The 20,343-nt window shown below is 40.6% G+C and overlaps 1 protein-coding gene across 1 annotated transcript in view; it reads right to left on the bottom strand.

Moving 5' to 3' along the window:
* slc39a8.L (solute carrier family 39 (zinc transporter), member 8 L homeolog) overlaps positions 1-20,343 on the bottom strand; it is a 38,780-nt gene that overhangs the window by 9,883 nt on the left and 8,554 nt on the right. Inside the window, exons 3-5 of the mRNA XM_018251966.2 lie at positions 17,323-17,488; positions 7,701-7,870; positions 5,607-5,729 (exon numbers count right to left, since the gene is read on the bottom strand). Coding sequence (XP_018107455.1) covers positions 5,607-5,729; positions 7,701-7,870; positions 17,323-17,488 — 459 coding nt within the window. The remainder of the gene's footprint in view (positions 1-5,606; positions 5,730-7,700; positions 7,871-17,322; positions 17,489-20,343) is intronic.

The following is a 20,343-nucleotide window of genomic DNA, read 5'->3' as shown; positions in this document are numbered from 1 at the left end:
GTCCTCTATATCCCCAGGAGCTAGTCTGCGGGAGATTTCTCAGAATGGTTTATCCTCCCGGAGCTGTATTCTGTGCTGAGTGCTGGTTGCACAACCCACATCGAAGTCATCTTTGGAGAACATTTCTTTCCTTTGCTCCAAATGTCCCGTCATCCGTGACTTCCATTCCTTTGTGATGGGAGAGTTTTCCAATGAGGTCCATTTGTCTGTGGTTCCTTCCTCAGTTTTAAGATGGGATGCCAGTACTGGAGAGGCAGCATAAAATTTTCCCACCAGAGTGCGGGCTGAATTACTGCTGGCATTTCTCAACCCCACTTTCACCATGCCTCCATTCTTTTTCAGTTGTTCTACTGGGATGGCTTCTGGAAGCAGATCTACCCCCCTGGGCAGTTTCAATTCAAGGTCACTTTCAAGCATTACATGGGATCCAGGGTTCTCACAGTTCATCTTCACCTTGGCTCGCATACAAGTGATTTTCCCTGGAGCAACTACTATCTTTTGTCTGTTCAAATACCATACATTTCCAATCCCATCAGCTGGAACATTTGCCTCCTGCACCAGTGACTTTAGGGTTGGCTGTAGCAGTGGGTGAACTGGGACAATGGATGCCTCCTTTGTTGTCACCAGGTGGTCAAGGAGTCTCCGTACAACAGCTGTGTTGGTTCCCACTACCAAGGCATTCTTCCCAGCCCCAGGGGATCGGTTGCACACCACCGCCAGTGTCTCCATGGGTTCTGCCATCCCTGCTACTTTCTGGGAGAATTCCACTTTGACTGAAAGGAAACCCTGATAAGGCAACTTCTTATCACATAGGCCCCAAATCTCTAACTGTTTGTCCAGGATTTCCAGGGGTATGTGCTTTAAGTATTTCCTGTAGAAATCTTCATACAGGAGGGTCACTTGAGCACCAGTATCTAGAAGGGCTTCAGCATAGATGCCTTCAATCTGTACAGGGACAATAGGTGATGGACCCACCAAGCCCTTCGGTAGCTTGGGTTCAGGCCCTCTCTTTAGCCTGTCCATATGACTTTGCTTGTGTCTGACAGGCAGGGGTTGACTTTTCGCAATCTGCACAGACTTGGGCACTTTACAGCTTTTCTGGATCCGGTGTGAGCAACTCTTGAGTGGGCTCTTCATTGTCTCCTTTACTGAGGGCCCCTGAAGCTTCCCTGCTGCTTTTGGTGGTGTCTTGCTTGCTCTTCCTTTTGAGGTGCACTCTGTCTGGAAGTGACCTTCCCCTCCACAACAGTAACAAATAGCTGGGCCAGTCAACCTCCTGTCTTGGGAAACATTGGGCTGTTCAGCTGGTCCCACTGGGACTAATGTATTTAGCTCTTTTTGTACCGGAGGCATGCCCGATTGTGAGACCACCTTTGTCATTAGCTCAGCCAGCCTGTTGACTGTCTGTTCTAACTGGGCGATCCTTTGGTTGGTGTCCACAGCATTTACCAACCCAACTCCAGCGATAAGCTTGGTCACCGGGTCTGCCATAGCTCCCTTAGCTGCTAGCGTGGCTTCTTCTTCCCGAACCCACTTGATCAGATCAATGTAGCGGGTGGTCCCCCCAGCTCCTCGGGTTCTCAATTTGATCACAATAGGGTCTAGTGGCTGAGCCCCTTGGAGGATTTGCTTCACTCTCACTTGATCCACTTCTTTAGAGTCTATGCCTTTCTTTAGTAAGATTTGGTGAATAATCTTATCAAGGCGTCGGATGTAATTAGATAATTTCTCTCCCTCCCACTCGTAAGTGTGCTTCAGTGGAGATCCTCTACATCCTCAACTCTGCCAAACACTGTTTGAAGGGCAGCAAGGTAATCATATGCCGTGCAATCTTGCTGACTCAGCTTTAAATTCCTCACTGCTTCAGATGCAGCACCTCTTAGACTCTCTGCTATTCGCTGCTTCTTTTGTGCCTCTGGTATGTCCCACTCATCAAGGGCCTGCAATGCCTGATTCATCCAGACTTCATATTCCTCTTCACCCATGGGCAATGGTTGTACCCCTGAGAAGATCTTCAGTTTTCGGTAGCCTGCACCAATATGGGCACCATTACCCTGATTACACTTAGCCATGAATTCTCCCATGGCTGTAAAGAACTCGGGCCCAATCATAGCCACAGGTGATGGGGCAGGTGGCAATTCCAGTGCAGCAGGACTTTCCACAGCTCGGTACTCAGTGTGGGCAAGTTCAGGTCGCACAATCTGAGCTTTGTTACCTTCATCACCCACCTCAACTGTGTCAGTTATAACAAGAGAAGTGACTTGGCAATCCCACTGTAGTAACACCTGGAGATGCCCCATGTGCTCCTCTCTTTGCAGCTTTACAATGCGGCATCTGTTCTGTGGTGCTAGGCGGTCTAACAGTCTGTAGATCTGCTCTGATGAGAATTTTGTGACAGGCAATAGTAAAGCAGTACAATGGGAAGGATCCACACCCGCTACCTTGCACCATTTAGTAACATCACTTGGCTCCATCTTGCTGGTTAGAGGGAGACTGGGCGTAGAAAGCTGGTAATCCCGGACGAGCCCCCAAGTGTAGCGCACCCGTAGGTGTTGGCAGTAGTATATATGAGTCTGCTTTCCTTAACCAGGTGACACCCCAAGGCCCCAGTAACCAGGCACACAAGATGGCAGTGCAACAGGCACAACCTGACTTTATTAAACAGCTGCAGCTGTAAGAGATGATTGGTTAGAAATGAAACAATAATATGACAATTAGTATTCTGCTAACACTGTAGTAAATATGACAATTTAACAAAGACAGCCCCTGTAAGACCCTTCAAACCCCGGTGTGCACACCTAAGTCCTGAAACAGTTGTGTACCGATGGGGGCCCCCTTACTGAGTTGAAAGAACTGGATGGGCTGCAAATAGCACAGCAGTCTAAATGAATGGCAAATTCCACCTTAGGTTGCTGCTGAACTGTGCAACTGGATTATTTCCCTGGATGTAACCACAATAAAAGAACTGGTGATGTGTCCCTTGGTAAGGGTATAGATGGTGCTCCCTCTGGTGCTGTTGGAAGTGTGTAGCAATGCTGTCAGTTTTCCTTGCACAATATGTCTCACCCTCCAATGGACTAGCAGGATAATGTCTGTTTTATAACTCCCAAAGTTCCTTAAACTGGTAGCACAAGGGTTAATAACTTACAGTTGACAAGAACCTTGCTTCTCTCCACACTGTGGCTTTCTCCTTATTAAGATGGCTGGCTGTTGTACTCCTGGATCACAATGGGTGCTGACAACAAAACTTCCTCCAGGGAACAGCAGCACACAGCTTCAAGCAGGCTGCACACTGCAGTGTTCTCCCCTTGCAGGTTAATAGCAGTCTCTCTCTCTTCACTCAGCAGGCTGGAACACAAACCCAGTCTCTAGATCTCTCAGCACATCTCTCCATGCTGGCTGGTCTCTCCTGTTCCAGACTGATTCCTCTTCCTGTTCCTGGCTGAGAGGGCAGGGCACAGACTGTATCCTTTATCATTGGCTGGAGAAAATCCCTTCCTTGCTGCAGTCTGAAGCATTAACTAGTTCCTCTGTACTGTAGTGGAAGGCACGGGGGGACTACATTACCCAGCAGTCTTACAGGTGCAAACATTAAAGGGGACCCGTCACCCAAAAAAATTATTCAAAATCCTATTTTATCACATTAGTCAAGCAAAATGAACTTTAATTACACTATATAAATTATTTGAATCTTGCTTCCTTGATTTAAAAATTATAGCAAGCAGGCAGCAGCCATTTTGTGGACACTGTTATTAAGACAAGCCTTGTCTTCCATCTCAGAATCTTGTTTGTGCACCAGAATAGGGGACCCGATGTCCATCCCCATGCCCTGGTTACAAAATTAAATGGTAAAGAGAAAGGGGGAATGTGTGGAGAGCAGTGACATCTAGGAAATGCTGAATGGAAAGTGAAACTAATTGTCTGCCCCGCCTCTATGCCACTGGCATAGAGGAGTGGCAGACAATATTTGATTGACAGCTGAGATTTTTAAATGAGCTTACAACAGCTATGAATGCTTTAATAAAAAATAGAAATTGGATTTCATGTTTAGTTTGAAAAGGACTTTTATTATACAGATTTTTGTGTCTAGGTGACAGGTCCACTTTAAGTGTGCTACAACTATAAGAATTGCAATGCCATTCGAGAAACAATAGCTGATAGATAACACAGGTGTGTATGGGTACAGTGCAATAAATATTACTTTTACAAACAAGAGCATTATCATAACACTTATATGCTTTTAGAGCAACATTCTTGTACAGTAGACACAGAAATACGTGTTATCTAAATGGGCAAGATTGTGCTATGTAAATAATTTTGAGGATTAAATAATAATACGGTCAATAGTTTCATTTTTACAATAACAGCCAATGTAAAATTAGCTATAATTTGTCACGTTAAAATACTGATGTTAAAGGTATACTGTCATGGATAAACATGTTTTTTCCAAAACACATCAGTTAATAGTGCTGCTCCAACAGAATTCTGCACTGAAATCCATTTCTCAAAAGAGCAAACAGATTTTTATCTATTCAATTTTGAAATCTGACATGGGGCTAGGCATTTTGTCACTTTCCCAGCTGCCCCAGTCATGTGACTTGTGACTTCTGGTAGGCTGTTATTTCTCCTACTCAATGTAACTAAATCAGTCTCAGTGGGACTTGACTTTTACTATTAAGTGCTGTTCTTAGATCTTCCAGGGAGCTGTTATCTTGTGTTAGGGAGCTGCTATCTCGTTACCTTCCCATTGTTCTGTTGTTAGGCTGCTGGGGGGGGAAGGGACGGGGTGATATCACTCCAACTTGCAGTACAGCAGTAAAGAGTGATTGAAGTTTATCAGAATACAAGTCACATGACTGGGGGCAGCTGGGAAATTGACAATATGTCTAGCCCCATGTCAGATTTCAAAATTGAATACAACAAAATCTGTTTGCTCTTTTGAAAAATGGATTTCAGTGCAGAATTCTGCTGGAGCAGCACTATTAACTGATGAAAAAAAAACATGTTTTCCCATGACAGTATATCTTTAGGGTAGGGACACACTGGGCGATTTGGGGAGATTTAGTCGCCTGGCGACTAATCGCATCGACTTTTCTTCCGGAATGCCTCCCCTCACTCTGCGCCTGGATAAAATGAAAAGTCGCCGGCGCTAATCACACGCGGCGATTCGTTTTCCGAAGTCGCCCGAAGTTGCCTCACGAGGAAACTTCGGGCGACTTCGGAAAACGAATCGCCGCGTGTGATTAGGGTAGGGACACACTGGGCGATTTGGGGAGATTTAGTCGCCTGGCGACTAATCGCTGCGACTTTCCACGACCAATCTTCCCCGAATGCCTCCCCTCCCTCCCCTCGTGAGGCAACTTCGGAAAACGAATCGCCGCGTGTGATTAGCGCCGGCGACTTTTCATTTTATCCAGGCGCAGAGTGAGGGGAGGCATTCGGGGAGAAAAGTCGCTGCGATTAGTCGCCAGGCGACTAAATCTCCCCAAATCGCCCAGTGTGTCCCTACCCTTAAGTAGACGAGGGCAAACTTTTAGCAATACAATATTTTGAGCTTAACTATCTTTTGATGTCTTATATTATCGTTTTTGGGAACAGAAACCTACCTCACCATAGATGTTCAGAATCAGTTTCAGCAATCTCTCCACAAACAGTAAAAGGTAGAATCCTCCGAAAATAGCCACTGCTTTGGGAACATAATTATCAACCTTCGGATCAAACCCAAATGCCTGCAACAAGATATCCCTGTGTTAGTTTTAGACAGTTACTTCACTTTATTTTACTTGCTTGCCAATGATATTGCATCACATCAAAGGTTTTTTTGTGTTGTCTGAAATCCTATTCAGTAATTTATTCAACTGTTCCAAGAGATACTTTATTCAAAATTGTCACGGTCGGCACCCAACACCAGAACAAAACACCAGGCACCCTGGTCTCGGCTCGTGCTTCACCAGTAGTGTGACCGCCTTTGGGCCTCGGGAGAAGCCCTCGGCTTACTTGGATGCCACCTGGACTTAAACGAGAGGTGCAAGATGAGGGTTCTGGATAAGCAGAGGGGCACGACAGTAAAGCAAAGTCTTTGGACAGAAGATCGTAGTACAAGGCGTTAGGCAAAAGAGTAGTCAGATCAGGCCGGGTCGAGGCAGGCAGAGAATAAACGTTATCAGGCAGGCAAGGGTCAAACCAGGAAGTCAATTAGAGGGTTAATCAGAGGAGGTAGTCGGTAATCAGGCAAGGGTCAGAATCCAGAAGTCAGAATAGTCAAATAGCCAGGCAGGGGTCAAAAACAGGAATCAAACAGGTTCAGAATATAGCACAAAGCTCAGAAGCACCAGGAACAAAATCCTATCACGGGCAATGTGAAAAATCCAAACTGTGCCTTTAATACTTTTAAATTTCGCGCCACTGCGCGCTGACGTCACACGCCAGCGCGCATGCGCACATAAATCAGGAAGAAACGCGCCGCGCGCGCCCTAACCATTCCCCATTTGCGGCCCAGAGGAGCAACGTGACGGGCGTCCCCGCCGAGGGGGCTGCAGGCGTCCCTGCAGACCCCCTCCCGCTAGACCACCAGGTAAGGTTGTTACAAAAATGGAATAAGACAGGTTTAATGGGGAAAAAGTCTGCATCTCAGCATTGTCTTGTACTTTCTTTAATCAACTTAACAGGGTTCATAATAAAAAAAAGTGTCATTACTAAATATACTTGACAAATATGGCCACTACATAACTGTAGATTTGAAGGTACTGTAGACACAAATACCCAGAAATATATTTCATATGTTACTGGTGAAATTCCCACTGCAACTCTGTACAGAAAAATCAGTGGAGTAATGCAGTCCTTTTCAAGTTCTCAGTAACTGAGCCTTTCCCAGAGACATTGCTATTTCCATGCGCATGATTTGCAATTCATGCTGTTTATAATACATCTTGATTATGAAATGATGATTTTTATTAATTTAACCAAAGTACATTAATATCGCACAGTAAAATCAGTATGTAACAAGAGGAAACAACACACAAAGTTATGAACAGGAGCATACATTCATTTTCCATTTTGTTTGTGTGGTTAGGCATTTTTGTGCTTTTTGCTACATCCCCACTGTTTGTATGTGGGAGGCTCGTCCTTTAAAAAAATTTGATGTCTAACTCCCCATACTTTACTTTCCCATCATCCTATAATTTGTCCCAACTGAGTACAATATCTTTGCAATCAGGAGGCAGTGCAGTTATTTACCACCAAGGAAACTGCCCATATGACCACAGGAGGATCTTTCTGAGATGGACCCTGATCCCTGTATAATTTACTCAACTGGTTGTTGTATTTGCCAACCAGTGTCATCCCTTCATGTCCTAGTCTATAAGAGCTTGAAATATTTAGTATTTTCTCCCACCCAATGACAAATTCTCCATGGAGTAGAACTGATTTCTGCATTACATTGTTTCAGCATTAAAAAACAAACAAACCAGAAATTAGACCTCCCACTCTGCACCTCCCGTCAGATTTATCTGCATGAGGGTGAGCTCTTGTGCTATTTCTGTCTAGGGTCTTCCAAAATGACTACCTATACCTTTAAAAATGTTTGGAACTTGGGTACTATGGGGAATATGGTTCAAAGTAACCATTTACAATAAGCATACACAAACAATGTAAAATGGATATCAGCGGTGATTGACTTGTAAATTAACAATGGAACTTACCTCTGGAATAAGTTGAAAAATTGCATTTGAAAACAAAGTTCCAATGGCAAGTCCCACAAAATAAGTCAATATTTTTGGAAAGTACGGTTTCTTGATCACAGGTGTTAGAAACAATCCAAGCAGTGATGTAAGATTAATGATGGTTACAGTAAGAAAGCTAAATCCCCAAACTGAAAAGCAAAATGGTACAAATGTAAGAAATCATTTACAGCGAACATGAGTGAAAAATCTAATTGCAACAAAGGTTAGAAATACATTCATATTTGAAAGGAAATAGCTAGGTAAATGCAGCTTGGGCTTTTTAGTTTGTTATAAAATGGCCAGTTCTAAGCAAATTTTCAGCTGGTCTTCATTATGTATTTTTTATAGATTTTAAGTATGTGCCTTCTGCTTCTGACTCTTTTCAGCTTTCAAATGGGGGTCACAGACTCTAAAAAAACCAATGCTCTTTAAGAATACAATTTATTGTTTATTACTCATCTTTGTATGCAGGCCTTCTCATATTCCATCAATGCATGGTTTCTAGTAGGGTTGCACCGAATCCAGGATTTGTTTCGGGATTCAGCCAGGATTCTGCCTTTTTCAGCAGGATTCGGATTCGGGCGAATCCTTCTGCCCGGCTGCACGGAATCTAAATCCTAATTTGCATATGCAAATTAGGGGTGGCGAGGGAAATTGCATGACTTTTTGTCACAAAACAAGGAAGTAGAAAATGATTTCCCCTTCCCACCTTCCCACCTCTAATTTGCATATGCAAATTAGGATTCCATTCACAAAATAGTGAATTTGGTGCATCCCTATTTTCTAGGGTAATTTGGATCCCAGCAACAAGATTGCTGAAACTGCATAATAGAGAGCTGCTGAATAAAATGCTTAATAACTGAAAAATAAATAATAACTCAAAGCTGAACAATCCATTTGAATTACTCACTATGTTGGTGCAGGCTTGCAGTTCACTATTTGTTGCAATTACAATGTAGGCACCTCCTGGGGTACAAGCACACACTGACTACACATCATGGTCCAACGCCAACCAAGATGGGGTGGCTAACAGAGCTACAGTGAACACGAAGAAGTATAGTAGTGTGCTAATAAATCAAAGCAATAGATAAAAGAAAGGGTTGTCCAAAATGTTGGTCATGATCTTAACCAATCTAGGTAGATTTTTGGCTTGAGAAAGGGTGCTGTTCATTTAAATGCAACACTATGGGGGTATGCACTAAAACTCAAATTTGTTTATTAAAACAAAGTCAACCTAACTCCCATCCATGAATTGAAATAGATTATTAAAAAATCAGCTCAAAAACATCAGTGAGGGAAAAGTATCGTCAAAACCTGCAACAACTCGAATCGTACAACCTTTCCGAATTTGAAGCGCGAATCATACGACTTTTTCAAGTCATCACCCGGAAACCTTGACTTTTGCAGATTATCGTACGAAAAACATCTTCAAATAGTAAAAGGGACATCTGCCATTGACTTCTACATGACTTCAATAGGTTTTAGATCCCTTTGGGATTCAGTTGACCTTTAAATACGGTGAAACTAAGCAGGTACTAAGACAAAGAGACCTTAACCCCAGTGAAAGTAAAAAGACATGTCTGGGAAAGTCATCATGCAATAACTATTCTGTACATGCTTTATTGCAAATTATAGGAGGCAAATCTGCTTTTTACCAGCAATAACAAAAATATTTTACCACAGTTATGACGTTTGCGTTATCTCAGTTGGCTTACCATAAAACAGACATGTTCTTTTACGTGCAGTTATTTAATTACAGACATTTAGACCACTAAGCACTTGTTCATTTCTCTAGATTAGTGCAGTTTACATGGGGCATGTAAGTAAGAGAACACAGTATGCAAAGTGCAAAACAAAAATCTGCAATTGGGCATTTTTTCTGCACTTGCACATTGCCTTCAGCTCTTTACAAATTGCCTGCAGGAAAACAATATTGCCAAAATAAAATTATAATTCAAATGAATTTCCCAGTAAGTATCTAGCTCAATGTTCTTTGTTCCTGAAAAATAAATAATAACTCAAAGCTGAACAACCCATTTGAATTACTCACTATGTTGGTGCAGGCTTGCAGTTCACTATTTGTTGCAATTACAATGTAGGCACCTCCTGGGGTACAAGCACACACTGACTACACATCATGGTCCAACGCCAACCAAGATGGGGTGGCTAACAGAGCTACAGTGAACACGAAGAAGTATAGTAGTGTGCTAATAAATCAAAGCAATAGATAAAAGAAAGGGTTGTCCAAAATGTTGGTCATGATCTTAACCAATCTAGGTAGATTTTTGGCTTGAGAAAGGGTGCTGTTCATTTAAATGCAACACTATGGGGGTATGCACTAAAACTCAAATTTGTTTATTAAAACAAAGTCAACCTAACTCCCATCCATGAATTGAAATAGATTATTAAAAAATCAGCTCAAAAACGTCAGTGAGGGAAAAGTATCGTCAAAACCTGCAACAACTCGAATCGTACAACCTTTCCGAATTTGACGCGCGAATCATACGACTTTTTCAAGTCATCACCCGGAAACCTTGACTTTTGCAGATTATCGTACGAAAAACATCTTCAAATAGTAAAAGGGACATCTGCCATTGACTTCTACATGACTTCAATAGGTTTTAGATCCCTTTGGGATTCAGTTGACCTTTAAATACGGTGAAACTAAGCAGGTACTAAGACAAAGAGACCTTAACCCCAGTGAAAGTAAAAAGACATGTCTGGGAAAGTCATCATGCAATAACTATTCTGTACATGCTTTATTGCAAATTATAGGAGGCAAATCTGCTTTTTACCAGCAATAACAAAAATATTTTACCACAGTTATGACGTTTGCGTTATCTCAGTTGGCTTACCATAAAACAGACATGTTCTTTTACGTGCAGTTATTTAATTACAGACATTTAGACCACTAAGCACTTGTTCATTTCTCTAGATTAGTGCAGTTTACATGGGGCATGTAAGTAAGAGAACACAGTATGCAAAGTGCAAAACAAAAATCTGCAATTGGGCATTTTTTCTGCACTTGCACATTGCCTTCAGCTCTTTACAAATTGCCTGCAGGAAAACAATATTGCCAAAATAAAATTATAGTTCAAATGAATTTCCCAGTAAGTATCTAGCTCAATGTTCTTTGTTCCTGAAACTGGGACCTTTAAACACAGTTTTCTATCAAAGAACAACTAAACATTAGTATGTCCTGATGACTCATTACAGTATAATATCATAAAGCCAAAATAACACAAAAATCTTTGTATGTTTGATAATAGCAAGGCGACTAACAAAGTGCTGGTAAGCAACATTCTTACTGGTGAATTCTGTTGCATCTTGTGTGCAATTAAGCATTTGGTCATTTAGAACACAAGGGGGTGCAGTGGGACATTTTTTTGGAGAGTTATGAGTAATAATGAGCAATATTTTTTACCAAGTATGGATTTGCAGCTAAATTCCTCATTTTGCCATCAGCAAATATTTTTGCGAAACTGCTGCAAAATTTCACAGCAAAAAAAAAAAGGGGTGGCGAAATGCCCATTAACGCCAATGTATTTTACCTAGAAAAAGTTGCTGCGAAAAAAGTCACAGTGGAAAAAGCAGAACTGCAATCTTGGTACCATGTTAATGTCACTGTATCAAATATATTTTTTCACCTTGTTCTCAAGAGGAGAGCAGAGGTAACTGACAGCAGTGGGACAAATTTCAAATGAAATATATTTTCCATTAAGAGCATTGGCACTCCATTTAACTGACATTTTTTTCATAATTTCCAGAGCAATGGATTCTGATTTCAGCTAATCTAACACAGCATTTTTACATGTTTACTGGTTGTTCCTTATCACACTTTGACTTTTTTGCAGACAGTCATAATATTGTGAATAATGTACCCTCTCTTGTAATAAGGATAATATAAGTTACAGAGGCGTTCCATGACCATATACAGGTAATGAAACTCCGAGGTGACTTCTAATATCCTCATATTTTGCAACAGGGGTACTTTATTTATTATAATACACATAATACACAGGTTTCAGTGAGTCATGTCAAAAAATTTATATCACTAAGCTCCGATTATAATAGATGACATAACTAAGCAAAGTTTATAAGGATATCATTTACAGGATATTCAGGCTTTTGTGTATTTTATATATATATATATATATATATATATATATATATATATAATATATATATATATATATATATATATATATATATATATATATATATATATATATAAACATCATATTACACCGCACTCACAGGTCTTTGGTGATGAACAAAGAAATATAAGTTAATATAAGTCTCAACAGAGATCTTTATCAAGGTCTCTTGACCTGTGAGTGCTGTGTAATATGATTTTCTATAATCTACGGACTCCTGCACCCAGGCATGTAACCTTGTTTAATGGAGTGCACACTTTTGGCTGTTATATATATTTATATATGGTAGGGTCAGGGATGTTCTACTAAAGCTTTATTAGGAATTGGCTGCCTAGACCCACCAATGGAATTTTTAGAGCAGCCCTACCAGGGACCTATTTTTGGACTCTTGCAGTAATTGTCTACTACAGCACCATTATTTTATAAGGATGATACTACTAAACATAGTAGTGCCCATAGTACATGCCAAAAAAATTGGAGACCCACCCCACCTCAGGGATTCCAGGTTGTAGTTTGAGAAAACACTGACCTATCAAGCATCTATCTGATGGACCTGACAGAGGAACAAGTGCAGGCTGGTTACTGATTCTGCTTCATAATAAAAGAGGAGAGTGAGAGATCTTTTTTCTTCAGCAAAGAAGGAGGTAACTTAAATACATAAGTGTGAATGCATTTTGAAAAAGTATTCTTCTTAGAAACACCTGAGAGTTTTTTGGCATCAACTTTCCTTGAAGCAATTTTAAATAAACTGTGCAATAACATTTTATACAGTAGTGATTATGGCCACTGTCCTAGGTGATGCTGGTTAGACGTGTTAACTGCCCTGTAAACATGAACATGTCATGCAGATTCCACTGACACGGAAAAAGGCAAGATCAGCAGGGAAGCTCACTCTGACACACATTCAACATATGAAATTTTATAACTGACACACTAAGGAACGTGACAATAACTCTCACTGCCGCATTGGAAGGCAGTGGCCTCAGATATTTTATTGATGTAGTTCACCTTTGGCACTGGAGCTATAAAATAACAGGAGCAATTGTACATGCTCTCCTGCACATCCAGTTAGGTAACTGGTGATTTATAATGTATAAAAATGTTATCAGATTTAGAGAAAGAAGAGATATGCTGTTCTTTGTGTGCAATTGCCCACAGGCTTCGTTTGTATATAGAGCCTACAATATTTGTCATGTAGTTATATTCTAAAGCTTTCAATATATATAATGTCAGTTATATATATATATATATATATATATATATATATATATATATATATATATATATATATATATATATATATATATATATATATATATCTGACATTACACAGCAGAGTTTGCTTATCAGTAAAGCTTAAAATCCAAATACTCTAATTTCCCCTTCACACATTCACACACATACTATGTCAGGTTAGTCACTAAGTTTTTTGTTTGTTTGTTTTTTATCTTCATGTACTTTTCCATGGTTGGTAAAAGACTGTCATGTTGCAAACCTGGAGTAGTAAAATACTGTTTCATCTAAGGAATTACATTGATTCAGAATGCTTGTTGAAGGAGACATTGAAGTAATAGTTTGGTGAGGGTGCTCTTAGTAAATTCCCTGCAAATCTTTAAAGGAGTTGCTCACCTTCAAAATACTTTTTTTCCGTTGCTTTTTATTTTTTACAGTTTTTTCAAAATTTAAAGTTTAGGGGGTTATTTACTAAACTCTGAATTCATCTCATATTTTATATTAAAAAAAAAACACGTCCCAGATTTGCATTCTTATTGCCAGGCGGCCAATTGCCAGCGTATAGTGGACTGCTTCCATCACACCACTTGTAAACTATGGGTAAAGCTTGAGCAAATCCAGATGAAGCAGCCCATAACAGCGCTTCCTTGGCTGAAAGTATCTGACAGACTTAATAGACAACTTCTCCCCCTAGTTACGCAACTTACACTCTCTATGTGGGATAAATTATCCAGATCGATCGCCATCTCCAGTAACCCGGGACCTATGACCCCGCTGATTGGTAATCCTAGTTTCCCTCCAGGTACTTTGAGTAAGGGGTTTTTACATAAACATGGGCGTGACACTTTGACATTTACCTCGGTCAGAAGTTCCAATGGCATAGCCCCCCTTCACGCTATTGTTGCTGAGCCAGGGAACTCTTTCTCCTTTCAATTTATGCATCACCAGTTAGTACATTGGTTCCAAACACACTCTGACAAGGTTAAGTTATTAACGGATACAACGCCATTTGATGAGCTCTGTCTAGCTAAGGCCCCACCACAACATACCATCTCGCAGATTTACAATATCATTCGCAATCTGAAACAGTTACAGTTACCTGGTTACACTACGAAATGGGCAGCTGATATCAAACGCAACATTACCGAGAAAGAGTGGGACGTAAGCTTTAAGCTAACACATACGATGGCAACAGCCTGTAAAGCGCAAGAGACGAATTACAAAATTTTGTCCCGATGGTATCGGTGCCCGGTGGTCCTTCATAAGATGTTCCCAAACTCCTCTAACAAATGCTGGAGGTGTAATTTACATGTGGGGGATATGCTGCATATGTGGTGGGAGTGTCCTATGATTCGAGCCTATTGGGTCGCTATTATAAAATGTATATCTAAAGTGACGGCTATGGACCTCCCCATTGACCCTGGGATGGCACTTTTATCAATACCTCCTCCACAAACCATTATTGTGCGGAAAGCATTGGTTGCCTTCGCCCTAACGGCGGCAAGATCAGTTATCCCCAGATATTGGAAACAAAGTGTTACCCCGCCCGTAGGGGACTGGATAAAGGAACTAAATTCTATCATGCGCAATGAAGAATTGCTCTCTTATTCCAACAAAACACAGGACAATTTTGTCCGCACATGGTCGACGTGGGTAGTCTTTAGAGAATCACCTGATTATACTAATATGCTGCCCCTCCCCTTGTTATTGATGTATACCGTGCATACATGACTCTACTTTGAGGTATATGGTTAAAACTCTCTATACTCATTGCTATGGACACTGTATATGTGACTAAGTCTGCAATTCGATTACTACCTTGCAACGTGCAATAGTCCATGAATGCTACTTTCAGGATATGTATGCATGTAACTCTTTTATATCAGTCCTGTTGTTTATTATGTGTATTTTGTCTTTTAAAAACGAAAAATAAAGAATATATAAAAAAAAAAAAAAAAAAACACGACCAAACTCCCATGCCCGATTTGATCTTATAAATTAAAAAACTTGAATAAATTAGATTAAAATCTAATAAAATCGAGTGAAATCTTGAATCGTTTTTTTTCAGACTTTTTTCCTGAATCGCTCGATTTCTTCAGGTTTTTGCATGAAAACCCCAAATTTTTGGGATTTTTGGGCTAAACTCGATAACTTCAAATTGAGATTGGTGCCTCTCCCATTGACTTATACAGGACCTCAACAGGTCTGAAATGGCGGCTTTTCGGATTCGGGCTTCTTGCAGCATCGGGATATAATAAATCTCGAAAAATTTGAGTGTTTTTTACGATGAAAAATTCCAATTTTTGTCCCAAAAAGCCTGACCAGATAAATTTGAGGTTTAATAAATAACCACCTTACTGTTCCTATCTCTGGTCTTTCATTCTGGCAGCTCAGTAATCTAGGTGTAGATGTTAAACTGTTGCAATTTACTACATTAGTTGACATTTCTCAGCAGCATCTGTGGAAAATAAGCAACTATTGTATCAATGTTAACTCAGGAATTCTGCTCAGCAGGGGCAAAGATAAGAAATGTATCAACTATTGTATCAATTTAGAACAGTTTGCAGAGTCGGTGACCTCCCCCCAAGCTGCTTTAGAAAAAATGAAACTTTACATTTAGGGGCCGATTTATCAAGGGTCGAATTTCGAGGGATAATAAACCCTCGAATTCGACCCTCGAAGTAAAATCCTTCGAATTCGAAGGATTTTGGCGCAAATACTTTGATCGATCGAATAAAAATCGTTCAATCGAACGATAAAATCCTTCGAATCAAACGATTCAAAGGATTTTAATCGATCGATCGAACGATTTTTATTCGATCAAAAAAACCTTAGAAAAGTGCTGGGGAAGGTCCCCATAGGCTAACATTGAACCTCGGTAGGTTTAAACTACCGAAGTATGTAGTCGAAGTATTTTTTAAAGAGACAGTACTTCAACTATCGAATGGTCGATTTTTAGTTCGAATCGAAGTCGAAGGTCCTAGTAGCCTATTCGATGGTCGAAGTACCCAAAAAAATACTTCGAAATTCGAATCCTTCACTCGAGCTTAGTAAATGTGCCCCTTAATATTAGAAAAACCGTCAAAATTTTAAAAATATCTGCCTGTGTATGGGGACCTTTAGTCCACTCGTTGCTCCCTGACCTGAATCTGACTGTTGCATAGGACACGTTTGTAGGTTGTATTAAATTTAGAAAAAGCTTTGCTTTACCATCTTCATAACCATGCCTACGATTAATTAGAGGGTCTGCAATTTACATAATGGTGGCTAAGATTTACAAATCAGCCTCATAAGTGATCTGGTAATTTAGTGAATGGGAGTACTGCTATACTGGATGCTCTTTGGCATAGCTTATAAAAGTTTTGTCACTTGCTGGCATCCATTTTTCCTACACAAAGTTTCCCCATTAATGTACACACAAGTGTTGTGCTTTCTATGCTATTATGAGAACAGTCTCAGAGCCGGGCCAACCCGGCCAGGCACCCTAGGCAACCTGGCCGGCCACGGCACCAGCTTACTGTGTTCAATCGCGCATGCGCGAAACTACATGCCAGCGCGAAACTACGCGCCAGAGCATGCGCCAAACTGTGCGCATGCGCGCAAACGCATTTAAACGGAAACTACCAGCGACAGTCAGGGAGACCCGGACATGGGGTAGGCGACAGAGCAGGAACGTGCCTGGCGTGCGCCCTAGGCACGTGCCTACTCTGCCTAGCCCTAGTTCCAGCCCTGAACAGTCTGATATTTGCTTGAAGGGGTTGTTCACCTTTGAGTTAATGTTTAGTAAGATGTAGAGAGTTATAGTCTGAGACAATTTGCAGTTGGTTTTCATTTTATATTATTTGGCTGCAATTTCAGCATTCTGGTTGCTAGGGTCCAACCATGCACGGATGTGAATAAGAGACTGGAATATGAACAGGAGAGGCCTGAATAGAAAGATGAGTAATATAAAGTAACAATAACAATACATTTGTAGCCTTACAGAGCATTTGTTTTTTAGACATGGTCAGTGACCCCCCATTTGAAAGCTGGAAAGAGTCAGAAGAAAAAGGCAAATAATTAAAAAACTATAAAAAAAAAAAAAAATGAATACCAATTGAAAAGTTGCTTAGAATTGGCCATTCTATAACATACTAAAAGTTAACATAAAGATGAACTACCCCTTTAAGGAGACCAGTATAAAGAAATACATTTAGTAATCGAGTATTTACCTTGTGCAGGGCTCGGCCTTTCTGTGTTCTCTTCTTGGAGTTCAAATGAACACGGATGAAAAAATATTTGATGTAAAATGGCCGGGCAGAATGTCTCAAACGTAGCATTGGTAATTTGATCAGTTTTGATATTGTAAATAGAAAATATATCCTCAGTAGATAAACACTGAAATAAAAACAAAATGCCGTTATTTTAAGAACTAAAAAGTCTCATTCACTTATAAGTCCATTTACATTTTAAAGGAGAACTAACCCCTAAAAATGAATATGGCTAAAAATGCCATATTTTATATACTGAACTTATTGCACCAGCCTAAAGTTTCAGCTTGTCAATAGCAGCAATGATCCAGGACTTCAAACTAGTCACTGGGGGTCACCATCTTGGAAAGTGTCTGTGACACTCACATGCTCAGTGGGCTCTGAGCAGCTGTTGAGAAGCTAAGCTTCGGGGTCATCACAAATTATCAAGCAAAAAATGAGGTTGGTCTGTAATATAAGAAGACACTACAAGGTTGATTGCTTAATCCTGATGCTAATTGTACTGGTTTCTGTGCTGCCATGTAGTAATTATCTGTATTAATTATTAATCAGCCTAATATTGTGACATTTATATTCTATGTGTACTGTATATTGTGAGTGGGTCCCTAAGCTGAGTAAGTGACAGCAGCACAGAGCATGTGTAGTGAATCAGCAGAAAAGAAGATGGGGAGCTACTGGGGCATCTTTGGAGACACAGATCTTTACTGCTAAAGGGATATGGTTGCCTTATGCTGGTACAGCCCAAAACATAATGTACAACACCAAAATCCAAGGTGTGTCACTGGTCGATCCTCAAAAAAAGAGAAAAGGGAGAAAAACAAGACAATAATAGTGTAGCGTTCTTTTCTAAAATCACACCTCCTTGTGCTTAAAATCACACATTTATCAGTGTTATTGAACCCACTTCAGCCTTTTTTAGGTGCAAGTGAAATATTTACCAAGTGCAATTACAACACCATCAAGTAAAAAGTGCATGTGCTAGAATGTGAAAAGAGAACTTGAAAAGGTAAGGACAAGTACCCACACGATTGTGGTCCCACTTCTGGTGGTATATTATACTCACAGACGGCCCATGTTAAATCATATGTCACGACAATAAATACTCTTCAAATGGTTCCCTTGGACAACAAGAGAGTGGCATGTGCGGAAAAGCGTTTTAAAATACTTTAATAAAAAACGTATTGCACTCACAATGTTTTCGGTTTTAAAATCACTTTTAAAAACAAAACGGCATTCCTCTCATACGAGCTGAAGTCCCTGCAGTGTGTGGTATGGTGTCCGCGGTTGAAGTGGGTTCAATAACACTGATAAATGTGTGATTTTAAGCACAAGGAGGTGTGATTTTAGAAAAGAACGCTACACTATTATCAGTGGCGTAACTTCGGATGCCAGGGCCCCCCTGCAAAAAACAATTTCAGGGCCCCCTCTGCACAAAATAGTGGGAGAATTTCATGTATAATATCCCCAGAACTAATGGATGGCTACGGGAACAAGCTATGTGGGTACTACAGGTGCCGAGGTGAGGGATTAATAGCAAGCTACTGGCATGATGATTTTTGTGTTTTGTGAGGCGGGGTCATTTGAGACATTGCATTTAATCCCATTAATTAAAAATTACACTATAGTGCTAATGTTGCGTTACTGTAATATAGGGATATTAGAAGTCACTGAGGGGTTGTTCTGTAACCATATACTGTAAAGGCACAAGGCTGCAGGCTGAGTTATACAGGGAACTCTGAGTATCACTCATGTATTATAAGGGATAATGTACCCCCTACTGTAAATGATAAGGATATTAGAAGTCACTGAGGGGTTGTTCTGTGACCATATAAAGGCACAAGGCTGCAGGCTGAGTTATGCAGGGAACTCTGAGTATCACTCAGGAATTATAAGGTATAATGTACCCCCTACTGTAAATGATAAGGATATTAGAAGTCACTGAGGGGTTCTGTGACCATATAAAGGCACAAGGCTGCAGGCTGAGTTATACAGGGAACTCTGAGTATCACTCATGTATTATAAGGGATAATGTACCCCCTACTGTAAATAATAAGGATATTAGAAATCACTGAAGAATCCCATTGTTTTATGACTCAGCACCAGAAGTGACCCATCCTCATTCTGAAAATCTCAAGTGCACTTGTTTTACCACATCAATTATGGTGGGCTCAAATTCCCACATGGCCCCAATTACAGAGCAGCATCGGAAATTGATGTACAGTATATGAGCCCTATAGTCTGCTGTTTACACCTTTATATGGGATGATGTGCAAACAAATGATCTGCTTCCCTCTGACCTACAACTAAGAATCCTGTAGGGTAGAACAAAGCTTCAATAAAGGGGAAATTACCATTATGATGAATGATTTTATGCATACTGTTGTATGTTTTGCTTTCTGTCAACAATTCCCATTTGATAATAAAGCCATTAGAAATTTGAGGCCCTGGTTCTTTAGCAAGTTAAGTATACATTTAAGCACTCACGTACTGTACAATTAAAATTTTAGCATGTTCATGACAGTCCGACTCCTGGATATGGAACTGCTGCTCATGCGAATGCTCGTATCAATAATCCTCCTGGGACACTCACACAGGAGACAGCAGCAGCGCGAGAACGGAGGAGAGGAGTGGGAGGGGCAGAGCCACGATGGAAGACAGGACGGCGGAGCGGTCCTAGAGACCGCTGGATTCACCGAAACAGCTTCTGCAAGTTGTGCATACTACTGAGGAAGCAGGCCCCCGCCGGGCCCCCTGTACCCCCGGGCCCCCACGCGACTGCGGGGCCTGCTTCCTCGGTAGTTACGCCACTGACTATTATTGTCTTGTTTTTCTCCCTTTTCTCTTTTTTTGAGGATCGACCAGTGACACACCTTGGATTTTGATTTTGTTTGGAGGTTTGAGAGAGCCTTTTTTGTTGCTGGGTTGGGGAACTCACTTGATTACGAGACTTTGGTTTTTAATATTTTATAATGTACAACATGT

Source organism: Xenopus laevis, chromosome 1L (genome assembly GCF_017654675.1).
Source record: "Xenopus laevis strain J_2021 chromosome 1L, Xenopus_laevis_v10.1, whole genome shotgun sequence".
NCBI lineage: Eukaryota > Metazoa > Chordata > Amphibia > Anura > Pipidae > Xenopus > Xenopus laevis.
This window is presented reverse-complemented; position numbering and strand designations above follow the sequence as displayed.